General features: G+C 49.9%; 8 protein-coding genes across 8 annotated transcripts; 4 read left to right on the forward strand and 4 right to left on the reverse strand.

Annotated features, from left to right (window-relative positions):
• Positions 1 to 331: 331 nt before the first annotated feature.
• On the reverse strand, positions 332 to 2005 carry N7529_005619 (protein translocase subunit TIM50; the record flags this gene model as incomplete). Its single annotated transcript, XM_057241146.1, has 3 exons — positions 332 to 919; positions 973 to 1680; positions 1742 to 2005. The coding sequence occupies 3 exons, from the start codon at positions 2003 to 2005 to the stop codon at positions 332 to 334; spliced, it is 1560 nt and encodes a 519-aa protein (XP_057096505.1).
• Positions 2006 to 2483: 478 nt separating this feature from the next.
• On the forward strand, positions 2484 to 3362 carry N7529_005620 (uncharacterized protein; the record flags this gene model as incomplete). The annotated part of the gene is made up of 1 exon (XM_057241147.1): positions 2484 to 3362. One exon carries the CDS (start codon positions 2484 to 2486, stop codon positions 3360 to 3362), a length of 879 nt encoding a protein of 292 aa, XP_057096506.1.
• A 394-nt stretch (positions 3363 to 3756) lies between these two features.
• On the reverse strand, positions 3757 to 5016 carry N7529_005621 (proteasome regulatory particle lid subunit RPN11; the record flags this gene model as incomplete). Its single annotated transcript, XM_057241148.1, has 4 exons — positions 3757 to 3905; positions 3961 to 4496; positions 4557 to 4810; positions 4948 to 5016. The coding sequence occupies 4 exons, from the start codon at positions 5014 to 5016 to the stop codon at positions 3757 to 3759; spliced, it is 1008 nt and encodes a 335-aa protein (XP_057096507.1).
• Positions 5017 to 5561: 545 nt separating this feature from the next.
• On the forward strand, positions 5562 to 7659 carry rpdA (histone deacetylase RPD3; the record flags this gene model as incomplete). Its single annotated transcript, XM_057241149.1, has 4 exons — positions 5562 to 5744; positions 5807 to 6107; positions 6158 to 6699; positions 6751 to 7659. The coding sequence occupies 4 exons, from the start codon at positions 5562 to 5564 to the stop codon at positions 7657 to 7659; spliced, it is 1935 nt and encodes a 644-aa protein (XP_057096508.1).
• A 626-nt stretch (positions 7660 to 8285) lies between these two features.
• Positions 8286 to 9261, forward strand: N7529_005623 (60S ribosomal protein uL14; the record flags this gene model as incomplete). The annotated part of the gene is made up of 4 exons (XM_057241150.1): positions 8286 to 8299; positions 8497 to 8547; positions 8815 to 9139; positions 9229 to 9261. The coding sequence occupies 4 exons, from the start codon at positions 8286 to 8288 to the stop codon at positions 9259 to 9261; spliced, it is 423 nt and encodes a 140-aa protein (XP_057096509.1).
• A 623-nt stretch (positions 9262 to 9884) lies between these two features.
• Positions 9885 to 11669, reverse strand: N7529_005624 (uncharacterized protein; the record flags this gene model as incomplete). The annotated part of the gene is made up of 1 exon (XM_057241151.1): positions 9885 to 11669. The coding sequence occupies one exon, from the start codon at positions 11667 to 11669 to the stop codon at positions 9885 to 9887; it is 1785 nt and encodes a 594-aa protein (XP_057096510.1).
• Positions 11670 to 12391: 722 nt separating this feature from the next.
• On the reverse strand, positions 12392 to 15398 carry N7529_005625 (putative polarized growth protein (Boi2); the record flags this gene model as incomplete). The annotated part of the gene is made up of 3 exons (XM_057241152.1): positions 12392 to 15081; positions 15137 to 15280; positions 15341 to 15398. The coding sequence occupies 3 exons, from the start codon at positions 15396 to 15398 to the stop codon at positions 12392 to 12394; spliced, it is 2892 nt and encodes a 963-aa protein (XP_057096511.1).
• A 1011-nt stretch (positions 15399 to 16409) lies between these two features.
• N7529_005626 (MIZ zinc finger domain protein) lies at positions 16410 to 17643 on the forward strand (the record flags this gene model as incomplete). Its single annotated transcript, XM_057241153.1, has 2 exons — positions 16410 to 17474; positions 17617 to 17643. The coding sequence occupies 2 exons, from the start codon at positions 16410 to 16412 to the stop codon at positions 17641 to 17643; spliced, it is 1092 nt and encodes a 363-aa protein (XP_057096512.1).
• Positions 17644 to 17994: the final 351 nt, after the last annotated feature.

Consider the following 17994-nt stretch of genomic DNA (forward strand, 5'->3'; position numbering starts at 1 on the left):
GTACTTTTAGTTTCCTAAGCAATAAACCTCACATATACCCTGGGATCCAGAGGGAACCCAACCACCCACAGGAATGAACTTCTATCAATTTGAGTTTCTCTTATATTAAAAGCTTCTGACGAAAATTTTGTACATCGAGAAACAAGAAACGGACACCAAAAGCTATTTTACAATCGTTCATAAACAAATACTCAGAACGAACCCCCAAACCATCTAATGACGTACCTCTTGCCCGTGGATGAGAAATGAAAAGGAATTAGATACCGACGAAGATGAGTCGAAAGGTGATGGAAGCCCAGCAGCTTCACGTCATGAAGTTGGCTCGCGCCGATTACTTGGAGCCACCAGCACCAAAAATGCCGGTGAAAGAGCCTTTCATACTTTGCATCTGCTCCTGACGAGCCTTCTCCTCCTCGGCCGCCATCTCAGCGAGCCACTTCTCACCGTTCGCGCGGATCTCAGACTCAACCATCTCGTAGTTCTTCTGGCCACGCTCGCGGATCTGGTCCCAAAGCATCTTGCCTTGGGCCAAGCCCTCCGAGGGTGTCTGGTCACCGTTCAGAGTGGTGTTGGACTTCAAGCCAAGAGCAGAGGCAAAGTTGCCGATGCCGCGCGACGGCTTCTTCTTCTGCTCCTCTGCGAGTTCCTTCTCGAAGCGCTCGCGCATCGCCTTCTCGCGCTTGGCGAATTCGGCGGGGATGGGAGTGCCGTCAAATGACTTCAGCACGGTACGCACATCCTCGACACCCATGCCAGCGAGGTATTCGAGGAAGGGGATGAGGGCGACCAGCGTCTTATCCTTAGGGTCACCAGTCCACTTGTCCAGAATAATGGCGTTCTCGGGTTGGTGGCGAGCGTGCTCTTCCTTGGTGTCGATGAGGATAACCTTAGACAGATCACGGTTCAGGTATTCCAAGTCCTTGAAAACAGTCAGCATTGCAATATAGATATCGAGGCTGGCGGTCAGCTTACCTTAATGTACTCTCCATCCTTGTAGCGGGTAGCCTCGCGGAACAAGGGCCAGCGGATGATGCGGTAAGGATCAAGTTTGCGAAGGACCTGATCGGCCATCATGCTAGGCACGCTGGTGAAGAGGACAAGCTCGTAGTACTGGTTGAGGTAGCGGAGGAAGTAATCGACACCAGGCCGCTTAGCAACACGCCATCCGTGCTCACGGCTCCACTCGCTGTGAACAAGGAGATCCTCCAAACTGAGCACCAGGGTGTAAGGCTGACGCATCTCAGAGTCCTCGTCCGGAAGCAGCTTGGGGAACGCAGGGTCCTTGTAGTAGCTGGTGAGGTCACTCATACGGGCCTTCGTACGATTGTACCAGAGACCAAGACCCCATCCAGATGGGGTCTCGGTGTGAGATCGCTCTTCCTCCTCCGTTTCCCAGTTGCGGCCTAAGTAGCCCATTCCGGCAACACCAGCAAGTAGCATACCGGCGTACATGAAGTTGGCCATGCGAGCCTTGCGACGGTCGAGAGATGTCTCATATCCGCCCTTGGGGATATCGCCACCTCCTCGGCCTTCCTCGCTGTATTGTTCTGACTGGGTGGGATCTTCTGTGAGGTTCAATGGGCCCTTCTTCATACGACCCTCTAGTTCGGCGGCCAAAGTCGATGGGATACCTTGTGTCAGGTCAGGTAGAGGCTTCTGGGGAAACTCTTCTGTTTCAGGCTAATAAATATATTGTCAGAGGGATATCCTTGATGACATCTGGATGAAAGTATAGGCTCACAGTGCCGGAAGACTCGGTGGCCTTAGGCTCAGCTTTTGTGTCAAACTCGGGTTGCTCTGCAGCAAACTCATTCTTTTCAGGGGAAGCAGGAGTCTTCGGTGTCTCTTTTGGCTTGTTTGATTTAGTCGACTTCGCTCTTTGCTGGATACCCGGGGAAAGCTTGTACGCAGTGTAGGGTGAGGGCCGCGCCGACAAGGCCGATCGGCGGACGGCAGAGGCGAGGACGTTTGGCCTCGTCAGAGGTAGTACTGCACGACTCAGCATTATGATAATCAATGAAAGACAGAGAACAAAGCAATGTCCTATGAGATGCGATGGACAGACCAGTTTCCCGTTAAAAGTCGGCGCGACTCGGTACGGCGGGGGACACAGGACATTCACGCATTTCCTTTATAATGCTCGTCTTGGCTTCTCGTTTTCCTCCTCTTTTCTTTTTCTTCCTATAGAAAGTTCACCCAGCATAATTTGACCTTTCAAGCAGCTTCTCTGTGCCTGCCGGGTTGAAATTGCTGGGGAGACAAAGGAAGATCTTCTTCAATCCCACTTACCAAGAGCGCAGCAGATTCTCCAAGTGAAGCTGCGCTCCGATCGTGGGACACAAATATTCTTTTCTAGCATTCCTTTCCTTTACATCCGGCATTCGAAATCTACATCCGTTGAATATAATGGGATAAATATGACTTCCCTCTCCAAACATAGACCTCCTTGTACCTGCGCATAGAATTTGCCTGCATTTTCCATCATGGGACTCAAAAAGCAGATGCTCCAGTTTGAGGATCAACTCTCAGATGTTGAATCCGACTACGAATCAGAGCCCGAACCTGCCATCCTGAAGCCGTTTCGGCTGTTCGATCTCCCATCGGAGATCCGCCTGCGCATATACCATTTTGTCTTGTTCACGCCGACCCGAAAGAGTGCGTTGCAGCGCACTGGCAACGTGGGAACCTCTGCGAAGAAGAGCAAACCACTAGCATCGTCCTCGGTTCGAATTGCTCTGTTTCTTACTTCGAGGCAAATACACGATGAAGCAACGCATTATTTCTATTCAACCCAGACCTTTCGAGTGCTGCCCGTTCAAGATTTCTTAAAAATGCCCACCGTTCGGGGTTTGCCTCGTCGCCACCGCGCCTCCATCACAACAATTGAATTGATCGTGGGATCAAGCTGGACCGCACCACCAAAGTCATGGGTGATCAATCAGAGTTTGGGGTTACAAGACATGCACCTTGCCCGCACGTTGAAAGTTTTTGTGCAGTGCGACCCCTCACACCCTGTGTTCGAAGGCTTCCGCATTTCCAAAGATTTCTATACCAACTTCTGCGGTAATTTGTTACATCAGATCTTGGAGCGACTGCCTGCTCTTGTGCAAGTCGAATTTGATGCATGGCCCTCTGTTGAGAAGAATGGACCTCTAATGTGTCGCCTGATCAAGGAAACTCGGGCTGCCCAAAAGAAGGTTCTCTGGGGCCCTGAGAGGGGCTGGAGCGACAGCCAGGATGACCAGCACGAAAAACTCACAATCGGCGATATAGACGTTGCCTTTGGTGGAATGATGTCCCATCCCTCCGATATTGTCGAGGCCCTGGGCAACTCGCTTCAGAGAGTCACGCTAGGATCTTGATTTCGTTAATGTTAACATTGATTGAACCCTTTGTTGCGAATCGTTTATGAACATCGCACAGCGCATGGATAGAATTAGAACACATATATAGAGCCTATATATGTATATAGATATATGTATCCTTTTGCCATACCTAGGTATTTCGGCTTGCTCCTCGAAGCCCGGCCTGATAATTCATTCGAACCTATCTGCTCTTTCCATCCGAACAAAATGTTTGTTTTTTTTACGTCAAGCGCTTTAGATAGCCAGGTAGATTTCGTTTATTGGTAGTCTACACAGTGTATTGACCATATAGGCGATTTGATAATTCATACATGGTACCCACCAGTCATCCAAGGAAATCAAGATATCGTAATTAAAGCGTTTCTGGAGGATTCGTACAGTGTATAACCCTTTAGAGATCTTCATCCACTTCCATGACGGCACCATTCGTGTCCTCTTTGGGCGAAGATTGCCGTGCTACCGAGGCTTCCTTATCAATCATCTGCCGCGAGACAGCAACGATGTTATCCTCGATCAACTTTTGACTTAGGTCCTCGATGTCTACGAAATGTCAGTCTTGATAAAACGATCACTTGTGAGGCACTTGGGAACATACGCTTCTTGGGGTCAACCTTTCCAACATATCTTGTCTTAAGCTGATCCTTCGACAACTCAGTCTCCTCCTTGATACGCTTCTCGTATCCCTCGGCAAGCAGGACAAGTTGCTTCATCTGTTCCACGTTGTGCTGACCCTCCTCGTGGAAGTCACTCATCTCCAAGGCCTCGGTCCATACGTGCTTGTGAAGGTTCATCAACATGTTTTCTTCCAATCCGGTCTTGCGGTAATCGATCGCAATGCTGTAGTAGTGGCGGTTGAGACCGTGGATCAAGGCCTGGATCGAAGGCTTGTTGAGGTGGCCCAAGTTTGATGTGGTCTGGCGAGGCTCCTGGCCCATGACCACGGTTTGAGGCTGGATAAGACGGAATGCGTCAATGACGACCTTGCCCTTAACTGACTGAATGGGGTCAACGACAACTGCAACCGCGCGCGGCGTAAGCTGTTCGAAGGATTGTTGAGTGTTGATATCGACTGAAGAGAGCCAGCAACCGAAACCAGGGTGGGAGTGGTACCAGCCGACAACGGTTTCTGGCCTATGCAGATAATTCAGGTTAGCAGCACGAAGGCCTCAGTAGCAGCCGATGATGGCTTACCGTCCTGTCTGTCGGAGCATCTCCATCATCCTGGTCTGGAACACAGGGTCCACAGCTTCGACACTGACACCGGTACCACTCTGAGGCATAGCAAAGACGTCCACTACCCGAACTGTGTATTCATCAACGAACTCGCCCAGCATAAGGCCCATAACCTCCATCGGGACACCTGCGCGGCCGTGTCGTAGCATCTTCAGCAGAGCCAAAGAAGAGATGTGCACGGTTTCGGAGTTATCAATCAGGTTTGGGGTGTCCTAAATACATGCCTGTCAGTAAGTGATACCTGGGAGCCATTGCTGGTTGAAGATAAGATGTGCCATTGATACGTCCCAACCAGGAGCTTGAATAGGTAGACACATGGCGAAACCGGAGATGCAATCGTTCAACTTACACCACCAGGGGCAGCGCCTCCCATGCCCATGCCTTGGGCAGCTTGGAGCATCCGGTTAAGGCGATCCATGATTTCTAAGAGATGTCGGATAAGACTCGATGGAACGACGGAGTAAGAAGATAATAGCTTCCTAGTTGGAAGCTCTGGAACACTCGATTGTCTATGGCAACTTGTATTTGTCAAGTGTCCAAAAGCTGGTATGAAATGGAAATAACGAGAAGCTGACGGATGCAATAATTGCCAAAAGCCAATAAGATAGGAAAGTGTCGAAGACGTGTCTGTGATGAGCAAGCCGTGGGAGCTTTGCCTGACGAAGGCGGTGAGAGGGTTTCGCCCTTCCACGCGGTGATTCTCTCCAACTCTCTCCTCCACCCCATTCCGCTAAGTCTCGACTATGACACTGGCTTGTTTCTCCAATTAGTCCTGCTACCCAGTTTTCACCTCGCGGGATCCGGTGATTGGGTGCCTTGCTGCCTGCTACTCTCCTGGGAGTATCTCTGCATCGCGCCTTCAACTCTCCTATAACCGCATACTCCGGCCCTCACACCCCAAACCTCCCCCTCTCTTAAAACAAGCCCCTTAACCCGTTCATTATCCCTCGGATACCTTGCGATATGGCTGCAGAGCCCATCTCAAACACCCTTCTTGGCTCCAAGAACAAGAAGGTCGCCTACTTCTACGACTCTGATGTCGGCAACTATGCCTATGTCTCGGGCCACCCTATGAAGCCTCATCGCATACGTATGACACACAGTCTTGTGATGAACTATGGCCTCTACAAGAAAATGGAGATCTACGTGAGCACATTTCCGATACTCATTCGCATGGCCTGCTCTTGACTAACGCGCAAATTCTCCAGCGTGCAAAACCCGCTTCAAAGTATGAAATGACCCAATTCCACACCGACGAATACATCGATTTCCTATCCAAGGTGACACCAGACAATATGGATCACTTTTCAAAGGAACAGAGCCGCTACAATGTTGGCGACGACTGCCCCGTCTTCGACGGCCTTTTCGAATTCTGCGGAATTAGCGCCGGAGGCAGTATGGAAGGCGCCGCACGACTGAACCGCAACAAATGTGATGTTGCTGTTAACTGGGCTGGTGGTCTTCATCACGCTAAGAAGAGCGAAGCAAGTGGTTTCTGTTATGTCAATGGTAGGAATCCGGTTCTACATAATTTGAACGATAAGACTAACCTGTGTCAGATATTGTTCTCGGTATTCTTGAGCTTTTACGGTTCAAACAGCGAGTCCTTTACGTTGATATCGATGTTCACCACGGCGATGGCGTTGAAGAAGCTTTCTACACGACTGATCGCGTTATGACCGTCTCTTTCCACAAATACGGCGAGTACTTCCCCGGTACTGGTGAACTTCGCGACATCGGTGTTGGGCAGGGCAAGCACTACGCGGTCAATTTCCCTCTCCGCGATGGTATCAATGATGTCTCTTACAAGAGCATCTTCGAGCCCGTCATCAAGAGCGTGATGGAGTGGTATCGCCCAGAGGCTGTGGTCCTCCAGTGTGGTGGTGACAGTTTGTCTGGTGATCGTCTTGGCTGCTTCAATCTGAGCATGCGAGGACATGCCAACTGCGTCAACTTCATCAAGAGCTTTGATCTGCCTACCCTGATTCTTGGCGGCGGTGGCTATACTATGCGTAACGTTGCCCGAACTTGGGCTTACGAGACCGGTATCCTTGTGGGAGAGGGCCTCGAATCGGAACTGCCATATAACGACTACTATGAGGTATAATAACACTTTCTCTTGAAGGTGAGATGTGATGCTAACTGCTTCTAGTACTTCGCTCCTGATTACGAGCTTGATGTCCGCCCTTCCAACATGGACAATGCCAATACCAGAGAGTATCTGGACAAGATTCGCAACCAGGTTATTGAAAATCTCAAGCGCACGGCATTTGCTCCCTCGGTCCAGATGACAGATGTGCCACGCAATCCCATCTTAGACGGCATGGACGACGAGGCTGATGACGTTATGGATGACCTTGATGATGATGAAAACAAAGACAAGCGATTCACCCAACGACGCTTCGATCAATACACAGAAAAGGCCGGTGAGCTTAGTGACAGCGAAGACGAAGAAGAAAACGCCGCCAATGGTGTTCGTCGCCAGCCAGGTGCCATCCGTCGCCGCAACCAAGCCAACTATCGAAACCTCGAGCCGGACTCTGGGCTGGACAGTGGCATGGCCACGCCGCAAGATGCCTCATCTGCGGCTGATGGGGAAATGGATTCTACCACGGACGCTAAAATGGCCGATGCCCCACGCACTGAACCGGAAGCAGCTACTACCCCCGCCCCAAAGGCCTCGCTTATCGATGAAACCCTCGTTACTGATGCTGATCGTGGCGCCGTGGGAAGCGAAGAGCAGGCAGACTCTACAACATCGCAACGCCAGTCACTTCCTCACGATGAGGACACAACCATGGAGGATGCTGCTGTTGCTGCCGAGCCCACTGCACTGCAGCAAGCTACTCATCAAGACGAGATCACCAATTCAGCTGCAGAGGCTCCCCACGCCGAAAATTCCGCTGCCTCCCCTGCGCGAGTCAAGTCGCCCTTGAACGAAGCTGTCGTCAAGGATGTAGAACCCTCCGCGGAACTTGCTGCACCTGCTGCAGAGACTGACGCGATTACTGCCAAGGAGGAGAAACTGGAACACACCGAAGAGCCCAAGAAAGAGGCGTAATCGGCTGTGATACAAGAAGACGATCGGATCTGGCGCAACGGACAATGGCAGAAAGGTGTTATCGGTTTAACAGCGTGCTCGCATCATCCTTGACACTTGCATCGATACTTATGGCGGAATCGCAAAATGAGCTCCAGTCGAGAACATTCATCCCAAGTATCTATCAATTGTTTAGGATTTCGGTTGGCGGGCTGCTTTCATGGGGATTGCTTAACTTTGAGAAGGAATTGTTTTATCTTAAGTTTTGCCGCTTGCTTTCAATAATTTTCCCCAATTAGTTTTGATGACTGCCGTATGTACTATGCAATGAGATATACAAGTAAAACTATCAGTTTCCAACGTTTGATTGCGTAGTCTACATAACTACTAGCATACTTTAAAAACAAATTAGATGAAGATCTATGATATTGATGCCTTAGGCGTTGAGTTTGGTCTATCCCAAATAGGTTAGCATTAGGGCAAAGTCGATGGATCCAAGTCACCAATAAAAAGCCAATGCCAAGATTTTACGCACTTTGCCCACTAAGCGAGAAAGCACACCTCCAGTTTGGAACCTCGTCGTCCGGAACTCTCGACCTCTTGTCGCCAACCCTTTTCACCCAACTTTCCCGTGATACTCAGCCATCATGTCTAAGAGAGGGTGAGTTTATCAGCAATTCATTCCGTGGCTCATTCGATTCCGACCGACACAAGCGAACAAGAACTGGACGTCTCGAAAGAAATTCTTGAAACCGACAAGCAATACACACCACAATCTTGTGTCGAGAGGATAGAACAGGGCCCGGAATGGAAGATTCGAATCGACGACAAAGCACAGTTTCGCTAACCTTCACACAGTCGTGGCGGTGCCGCCGGCAACAAGCTGAAGATGACTCTCGGTCTGCCCGTGTACGTTTACAACCTCTTCATCGTTCCCGTCTAGTTTGTTTCGAATGCGCCTCCATGCCCGCCAAATTCCAAAGTCGTTTCCGGTCGATCAACCACTCCGAAAAACAATCATAATCGACATCGACGAAGCACCAAAGATTGGCGGGCAGGGAGAGAGAAGAAAAAAAATATATAGAGGAACCCCACCTTCTACCATGCGCAGACGAAACACGACGAAAGAATATGCAAATTGGAATAGCAAGAATACTAACGAATCGCTTTGAACAGTGGCGCCGTGATGAACTGCTGCGATAACTCCGGTGCTCGCAACCTGTACATCATCTCCGTCAAGGGTATCGGTGCCCGCTTGAACCGTCTCCCCGCTGCCGGTGTCGGAGACATGGTCATGGCCACCGTCAAGAAGGGAAAGCCCGAGCTCCGCAAGAAGGTTATGCCCGCTGTCGTTGTCCGCCAGAGCAAGCCTTGGCGCCGCCCCGACGGTATCTACCTGTACTTCGAGGACAACGCAGGTGTTATCGTCAACGCCAAGGGTGAGATGAAGGGTTCCGCCATCACTGGTCCCGTCGGAAAGGAGGCTGCTGAGCTCTGGCCCGTACGTTGCACTTCCCCTCCCCAAATAGGAAATTCGGCATTGATTCCATTTCCTTGTTGTCTCTCCACACGAAACTAACTCTGTTCCAGCGTATTGCCTCCAACTCCGGTGTCGTTATGTAAAGAGTTGAAAATCCGAATTTAAAGAAAAACGATACCAAACCTCAAATCTGCTTGGGACCTGGAACGCGGTGCATATGAGACCATAGGATTAAAATGGGAGCTGGACAGTGGTGTCCATTTGACGAAATCCAACTGTTTTATTTTTAAAGCCGGTTTTATCCTCCATATTCGTGTTTCTCCCTACCTTTACTGGCGACTCTCGGAAGTATTTTACTTTTGAAAAAAATTCACATCCTTTTCAAATAGTGAATGCTTCTGCAAATTCTCCGAGGGTAAACGGTCCTGGTGTCTGGTTGTCGTTCTGATCGGGCTGTGCTTATGAACTCTGATATGACTACCAATGGCTGCACCTATCCCTCCGTAGACCTGTAGCCTTTAAATGTCGTAGGTACCTTGCGAAGACCCAATGCATGGTCAGCTGTCAGGTAAAGCCTTATGTAATAACGTCATATATATCGAGCCCTAACAAAACTACAACAGACTCGTAACAATTCTTTACTTTGTAAGTATATATTTCTCAATGTTGTCGTTAAATATTTAAAATGTCGTTTATGCAAATCGCTCGTAATCTGATGACTATTGATACAATGCAAAGACAACTATACAACAACCCAACAAACCAATCATTTCTCTTGTACTCTCTGCGTCTTCTCTTGTTGGATCTTTGATGAATCGGGAGAGACCACCCGCTTCGTCCCATGTCCAGATCCAGTCAACGCAACAGCGAACCTAAGCAAAGCCACGCCTGCCGTTACAAGAACGAGAACATGAATCGCCCACCATATATGCTGCACTCCAGCAGGACACATGGTGATCTCATAGTCCCACTGTCCAGCAGCATCGTCAAACCAAGCAGACAAAAGACCGGCATTACCACCGAATTCTCCCATCATAGAACGAAGAGTCACCTCCCGGATTGAAGGGTCGTCAATACGGCTCCCATCAAAGCGCTTAGCAGCCCAGTGCCAATTCTTAGCAGGACTCTCATCATCCACCCGCTCTTCTTCCTCTCCGTGGACCGATTCCGTCCGGTTGACATAATGAACAGCATCACAGCCGGTGTGATCATGCCCCGTGAGAATGAGTCCATTGCGACCCCGCCCACCAGAAACCGCATTTTCATCACCGCTGAGACCGAAAATACCCTGCAAGACACCACCACCACTAATGAAATCACTAAGATGATTCTGCTCCTTCAGACCACCCTCCAGCCAGCGCGCCACACCCCCAGGTCCATCCTCATCGTCAGAATCCCAGAACGAGAAAAATGGCCCATCAACACAGATGCCTTCCTTCTTATGGAGCGGCAAATGAGTCAAGAGCAGCGTAAACACCGACCGATCCTCAACAGCCGAAAGCCGCTCCGAAATCAACTCATTCAAATAAGAATAAGAATCACCCTGCACCTCACCAGAAAGCGCCGGCGTATCAAACACAAGCGTATTGAGATTAATCATATGCAAAGAAGGAACTACACCCTCCGACCCAGACCCAGACTCATTACGCGAATATGCATCCGGATACTCAAACCGGACATCCCAATTCGCGCGCCCAAACTCACGCTCGAATCGTTCCATCCGCGCAGCGCTGATATCACCCGCGTACCCGATATCATGGTTGCCAGCGACGTTGATCAAGCGCGTGGCCCAGCGCGGATCCGCGTTCTTGCCGAGGAGTTCAACAGGCGGGGATTTGTCGGTGGTGTGCTGAGTTTTCGCACCTGTGCGAGTGATGTTGTCGCTGACGCGCTCGCTGCCCCGGAAAACTCGATCCCAGTACCTGTGGCTGCGTTTTGCGAATTCCTCATCGGAGATCCATTGGCTGCCGACTAGGTCGCCGAGGACGGTTGTGTGTGTCGGTTTAGTCCACCAGGAGAGGGTGCGGTAGATGTGGGCAAGGTAGAAGTCGTTTCCGAAGAGATCGAGGCGTTTTAGGGCTGCGTTGATGGCGCGGGGAATGTCTTCTTTTAGGAGGGCTTGGAGGGCTGTTGTTATGGTTGAGAGGACGGTGTCATTTAGTAGGGAGGAGGAAGGTGTTGAAGAGTTGCCGAGTGCTTCTTGGATAGTGCGCCAGTGGGTCTGGATGCGCGGATATAGTTCGTATTCGGGAAATGGGAGGGAGGTGTCGCCCTCTAGTTGGGGGTCTGCGAGGACTAGGAGTCTGAAGATTGCGGCTTGGCTTTGCGTGTCCGCGGCTGGGTTCGGGGCTATGCGGAGGTGTTGAAAGAGGGTATTTATGAAGGCATTGTGATGTGGTTTCCAAGATTGGAGTCCGGTTTGTGAGTGGGATTGTGGTAGGGGGAATGCGCAGCCTTTAAAGACGGGGTAGAAATAGAGGTAAACAGTGGCGGTGACTGCGAATGGAAGAAGAAGCGCAAATGTGCGGGATAGCAGCCGCTGGAGGAACATGAAGGAATAGGTTATAATGACAGAAATTGGTAAATGTTATAATAACGTATATTGCATACTGAATGTGGGTATCGGCGTGGATGCGAAGGAGAAAGGGAATCATTGAGATGAACTGCGGGTGATGTGACTAGCCTAACAAAAGATCTATTCTAGAAGCACCACAAGTTGGTTAAAGAGACTACAGTTGATAGACAGACCACTGCAGGTAAACCATATATTATTCTAGCTACCTCAAAATATTCAAATCCAAGGACAACACACCTCAGTAACGAAAGTAAATATATACTGCCGATATGCAAAGGCGGTAACATGGGCGGTGAGGCCAAGTATAAACAAGCCTATGTGAGCTTAAAAAGCAGCACAATATTGTATAAATTCATATAATTGTTTATCTACAAGATGTAATTAGTATAGGGGAAATGCTCGGCGTCAAACTAACAATCAACTTCAATCCATAAGCAAGTCAATCATACACCCACATAAATCCCTCGCAACCGAGAACCGGATCGAGTCCACAAACAAAGGGAAGAGGCTGAGCGAGGGGTATATCACATCAAACGCCAACAAGTGAAAAAAAAAGGGTACAGGAATCACAGCTGTGATCAATACATCAAGCGGGGAAGGTAATTAGCTAGAAGATGTTTGACAGATACTTCAAGCAAGAAGGGAAGAAAAAAAAGATAGAGTAGAAAATAGAAAGGTAGAAAGGTAAGAATCATGGATCACTTTGATTCCATCTTCGCCAGAGGATCAGGAAGCAAGACATGGTGTAGATCGCCATTGGTAATCGCCGCCGATCTTTCAGTGGCTGGCGACTCAGGGAGGCTGTCCTTGGCATTTTCGAAGGAGTTGGCGTCAGAAGGGGTGCTGGGGAGATTCAGGCCGTCGATCTGGAGACCGCCTTCCTCTTCCTCTTCGTTAATGGTTTGTTCGGTCTTAGTACTACCAGAAGCAGGCATCAAGTCTGGTGGTCGCTGGTTCATCAAGCGCGCTTGTTTGAGACTGATGGTTTTTTGCTTGTTGGTCATTTCAACAGCCTGGCCCATATCGCGCTCGATAGTCGCTTTCATCAGAGCTGCCATCCACAACCGGCCCTGTTGGACATTGTCGACTTGGAAGTAATGGGTTGCTGGTTTGGTGAACTGGACTGTGCGCGAGTTACCCATTTTCGGAGGGACGAGCTTGAAGAAGAATGGGCCGTTGCCGTCTTTGTTGGTGAGAGATTGGATGACGGAAGGTGTGGTGAGTTTTGTGTCGCCTGTGCTGTTGACGGTATTGTTGGCATTGGCTGGGAGAGCGGTTGAGCCGGTGATTGTTGCATGGAGGGCAATGATAGGGTCTTGATCCGCTCGGAGGACGCGATGAGCGGTGATATCAATCAAGCCTCTTTCTTCGGTGTCATCTTCAGAGTAGTAATAAGACAGGCGACGGCCGCGCAGAACAAATAGTCGAGGCTTCCAGGTCGTCATCAAATTGGAGGATCTCTTTTTCATCCATCCACTATAATCGCAGCCTTCCATCTGCTCTTGTGGCGACTTCTTCTCAAGACCACGGGTATAGGCACTTGTTTCTTTCTTTGATTTGACGGTTCGAGGACGGACAACGAATCCTTGACCATCGGCAGCCTTACCGGATCCATCCGTGCTATGGCGTTCCGAGCTCTTCGATGTCGCGGATGGAGTAGTAGACCCAGTGCGAGCGGAAGTGGGGTCGGATTCACGTGGCGAAACAGGAGCAGAGGTATCGAGTTTCTTTCCGACAACATCAGAGATAGCCCGAAGACCCATTGCCCGGCGGAACTTAGGGCCAGCATTCTTCAAGGGTTGGAATGGCGCTGAAGCACTGTCCGATTCGCCGCCTTTACCGACTCGGGAAAAGTTGGCGAAGAAACCGCTACCGGTCTTGACCTCGTTCGGGGACTGCAAGTTCTTTCCACTTCCGGAAACACGCGTGCTCAGACTGCGCAGTCGGCTCTTCGGTGGCGTCCCATGGTAGGCTTGGGCAGCAGGGGAGACATGCTTGGCTGCCTCACGGATCGAGTCAACACTACCGACACGGGATTGGCGCTTTGCCGATGATGGGAGTCTATATGGTTCCTCCGCATAGCTCGACTTTCGAGAATGATTCATGCTGCCTCCAGTAGAGCTGCGTTTCTGTAGGACCCGGCGGTTTCGGCGCGAGTCGACCTCGGTACCTGAGAAATAACCTCGATCAAGATCATCGGTTTGATCGGGAGTGGTGTTATAAGAAGGGGAATAGGTTTCAGACTCGGCAGTCAATGGTCCACGGAAGCCAGAAGTGGTTCCCAACGAGGTTCCTGGGCGGGCGGGCATCGTATGCGGGCCCGAATTGAGAGTCCAGGATCGGTCGAAGGAGGGCTTCTTTTGATGGAAACCCGAGTCGGGTATGCCCCGTTGGGTGGCGTCGATCGAGGAATGACGGCGTGTGTGGTTTAGATCGCGGATCGACGCGGCCGAAATCCTTCTTGGTGATTCATGGCTATAGGGAGGAGTCATGGGGGAACTATTGTTGCTAGCCAGCCGTGGGTGTTGTGCGGGTGCAGAGGACCGCGGATATTTCTGCCCATTCTTCTCGGACAGCGTGGGGATTCGAGGAAGCAGTGGTCCGGTATGCCCAGCGCGAGACAAGGAGCGTTCATCCGCAGGGGCCGAGAGACTCGAGATGGATCCCCGGGTTGGCTGGTTGGATCCTTTGATATCTTCTTGGAATGCTTTAATTTTGTGCCATGTTTTGAGCCGTTTGCCCATGACGCCAAAGTCGAATTCCTTCATAAAGATAAAGTCCTGGTCCATATCGAGAAGAACGTCACCAGTGATCTCCTGCTCCTCGAAGATGTCGCAGTGCTTGGAGTCGATGCCGAGCCCGCGCAAGCATCTGGATGTCTGTGTTTGGCTCCATTTGCGCACCTCCTGTTCGGTTGGAAGATTTCTCTCTTCGTCGTCGGTCTCATGTCCATTAATATAAGAAGCCCTGTGGCCGATGTGGCTGCTATACTCGCTGCCGGAGTCATTGATTGGTTTAGGCTCTTGGGTCGACACACTGCCACGCGGGGTATTCATATCCGTAATGTGTTCGTCGATGACGCTCAGCGTCTCATTCATAACCGGACTTTCTTCACCGTTCATATGATTGTCCATCGGACTACGGAAGGCATGTTGAATATCGGCTGCCAAGCTTGGCCGAGGCAGCGGGGACGATGTGGATCGCTGCTGTGGTGAACCGATTTGGGACGAATGCATGTCGACGTGGCGCGAGGCTTGAGGGGTACTCTGCCCGCTTCCCACCGATGCGAACGAGGAATCTGCGGGCGCGTCAAACTCTGCTGGTAAGGGCGATTCGAGGAGCACCGGCGACTCGGCGAGGGTCTTTCGTGGAGTAGCTTTGGTGAAATCTGTTGCGCGCATTAATTAGCGGTTCTCCAACCGGGGGTCATGGGGGGCGCATACTGGCTGGGAATAAGCCTGTTTGTCCAGTTCTCAGATTTTTGCCCAAGTACCAGGCGTCACCGAATTCATCATCTAGCTCAAGCAATTCAATCTTATCGCGCGGAAACATCACCAGTTCGTCTTCACCGCAGCTGCTGAATTCATCTGGGATTGGTTAACTAGAGCGCGCACAACGATCGAATTGTCGCACACGACGTCACTTACGAAGAACCTCAAGAACGTCACCTGGACGAACGCCCTGAGGTGGGCCCATGGTGACCATGTCGATAAGTTGGGGGAGTTTCCGATCGTTTGTAAAGGACAAAATAAGGGAAGAGGAGTTAAGAAAGCTTGTCGCAAGGCATGGGGCGCAAACTCCCTTTCGGGAAAACAAAAGGAATCTCTCGAGAACAATGTGATTTCACAGAAAGGGGGGGGGAAGAGAATGTAATGAGAGTTGCGGGAATCTAATGGGGAAGATTAGACCTTTGAAGTTCGAAGTTCGAAGTAATTAGGTTATTAATGTTCGCGGGGCTCGCACGTACCCTCAACAATCACCGAGGTGTGTTCTTCAAGATTGGGAAGAAGATAATAACCTCAATCAGGAGATGAACAACAATGAGAGATTAGACACCACACAAATAGCAAGGTACAACACTCAAGAAATTCAAAAATAATATGATGGCGAAAAAGTAGTGACGTGGGCGGGTCGTCAAAAAGCCCTGAGAGAGTCTGGACTTGGGTATATTCCGTGGTTAAGAAAAGAAGAAAAAGGGCAAAGGCGAACGAGGGCGATTAATAGATTGTAAAGTCGAGCGGCTGAAGGTGGTACGAAATGGGTTATAGTTATCGACTAGATATTATTTTAATCAGTACAGGATTATTTTAATTTAAAAACAAATTAGTTCCTGGCATTCTAACTATCTACTTACAATAATTAATTGGATTCGGCGCGTATGCATTCGTCAAAATGAACCCGGTCATTCCTAGAGACTAGGGCTAGCATTATGTGTTCTATTAGCAGTATGTGTTCTATTAGCAGTATGTGTTCTATTTGATAATAAATTATGTGAAAGATGAGTAGATGAAACATAAAATATATAAAATGTAGAGAGATATAAAAGAAGACATCTAAATATAAGATCAAACAAAGCCAGTCGAGTATAAAAGTACTCCAAAGTACCGTTTGCAAAGTAACCCCTCACTAAAAAGTACTCCTTTGTTTGCTAAGTACAAACAAAGTCTCGCTATAAAGGGCTGTCTCTGCCTCAATCCAAAATGGAACACCTTTAAAATGGTGTCAAATGCCCGAGACAATATTGATGAATCCAATACCACTGCCAACCTTTTCTTAGGTGGTGTGCGGAGGGACTGGATGGGATCTGCGGAGAAGAACAGCTCGAACCGCTCACGGGATTCTTCACGCGTTGAAATGCCTGCTCCAGCCAACTCAAATCCAGAAGCGACCCCCTTGTCCCCCGTTACGTCCGTTACCCCCTGTGAGACCCTCCAACCTTCCGCCAGTATTGCAAGGGCAAAAAATCCCGACACGCCAGAAACTGCCCTGCCCTCACCTGCGCTCAGCACAACATCGCGCCCGAGTCCCGTTAGTGTAGACTTTATCGCCTCAACTTCGAGGTTGCCGCCCGACTCGACTTCGACTGCGACGCAGATTCAGGAAAATAATGACCGGATGGCCGTTCAACCTCCTAAAGCGCCTGTCGCCGAACACATACCCAGTTCTCTAGCGGTCGCGCAGTCGCAAACCGATCTACCCTCCCGTCCACCGCCGGAATATCCCTCTTCCGACTCCAGGCCTCCACCACAAAGACAGAATGAGGCTGCACCAAGTCCAGTCGCCCCGGTCGTCCCGGGCGTCTCCGAAGAGACATGGAATGGATGGTCACTTCAGTTGAAAAGCATGCAAGAGGAGTGGACTCAGACTGGATTTTTACAAGCATCTGAGGGAGAAAGAAACGTCGTTCGACCTCGAATTAACCTGTTAGAGCAGGCAGTTGATCATAAGGATCTCTTCTATCTGGTGATCCATCAACTGTATTGCCAATATACCATTGACCCATTGACCCTTGAGCGAATTAGAGCACCTGCGAGAGGAATGGATATGCTTTTTCATCTTTTGGAAGATAATAGAAAGATGAACCCTTCTGTTACATTCAGATTTGCTCATTTCCCCTACTCCCCACAGCAATTGTCCCAGCAGGAATGGTACCTACGTACACTGCAGACCGTCCCTTTGTTTCTTATGCGGGTTGCAAATGAAATGGCCAAGTTCTACAACCAAGCCACTCACGCTCCGTTGGTGTCCACTCTTTCAGAACTATTTGGACATCCTTCTCCGGTATTGTTGAGTGTGATTTTCACATTTGTCTCCAATCGTCTTCATGAGACGGAATACATAAAACCACTACAACGTCTGCTTTGGAAAGATTGGGCGTCATTTATGCAGTGTCAGACATCTAATAAACCCGACACTGAGACAGCAACCCAGTCAAGGAATCGAAATTTGATACAAACATATCTTTCATTCCCACGAAAGTCCAGCGCTCCTTCCGAGCCTGGTTCCTTCCCAGATCATGAAAATATACGTCCGGTTGAGACCATTTCTCCCGTCCAAGGAATACTTTCAACCTCTTCTAGCTCTCCATTTGCTAGTGGCGCCCAAACTGCGATTTCACCTCCTATACGCTCACCTTCTGTTCATTCGGCCTCAAATCCAGTTGCGGGGCGATCTTCGGAACCTTTCTCTGGTCAGGCTCCTTCGCAGCCCCAATATAGTGGTAGAGACATGCCTATGCCTGCTTCGCCGGGTTATTATAGCCAGATACAGCAAGGGCAGACATTGGTATATAACCAGGGCC

The sequence above is a fragment of the Penicillium soppii genome, assembly GCF_028829465.1.
Source record: "Penicillium soppii strain IBT 18220 chromosome Unknown utg000005l, whole genome shotgun sequence".
NCBI classification, from domain to species: domain Eukaryota; kingdom Fungi; phylum Ascomycota; class Eurotiomycetes; order Eurotiales; family Aspergillaceae; genus Penicillium; species Penicillium soppii.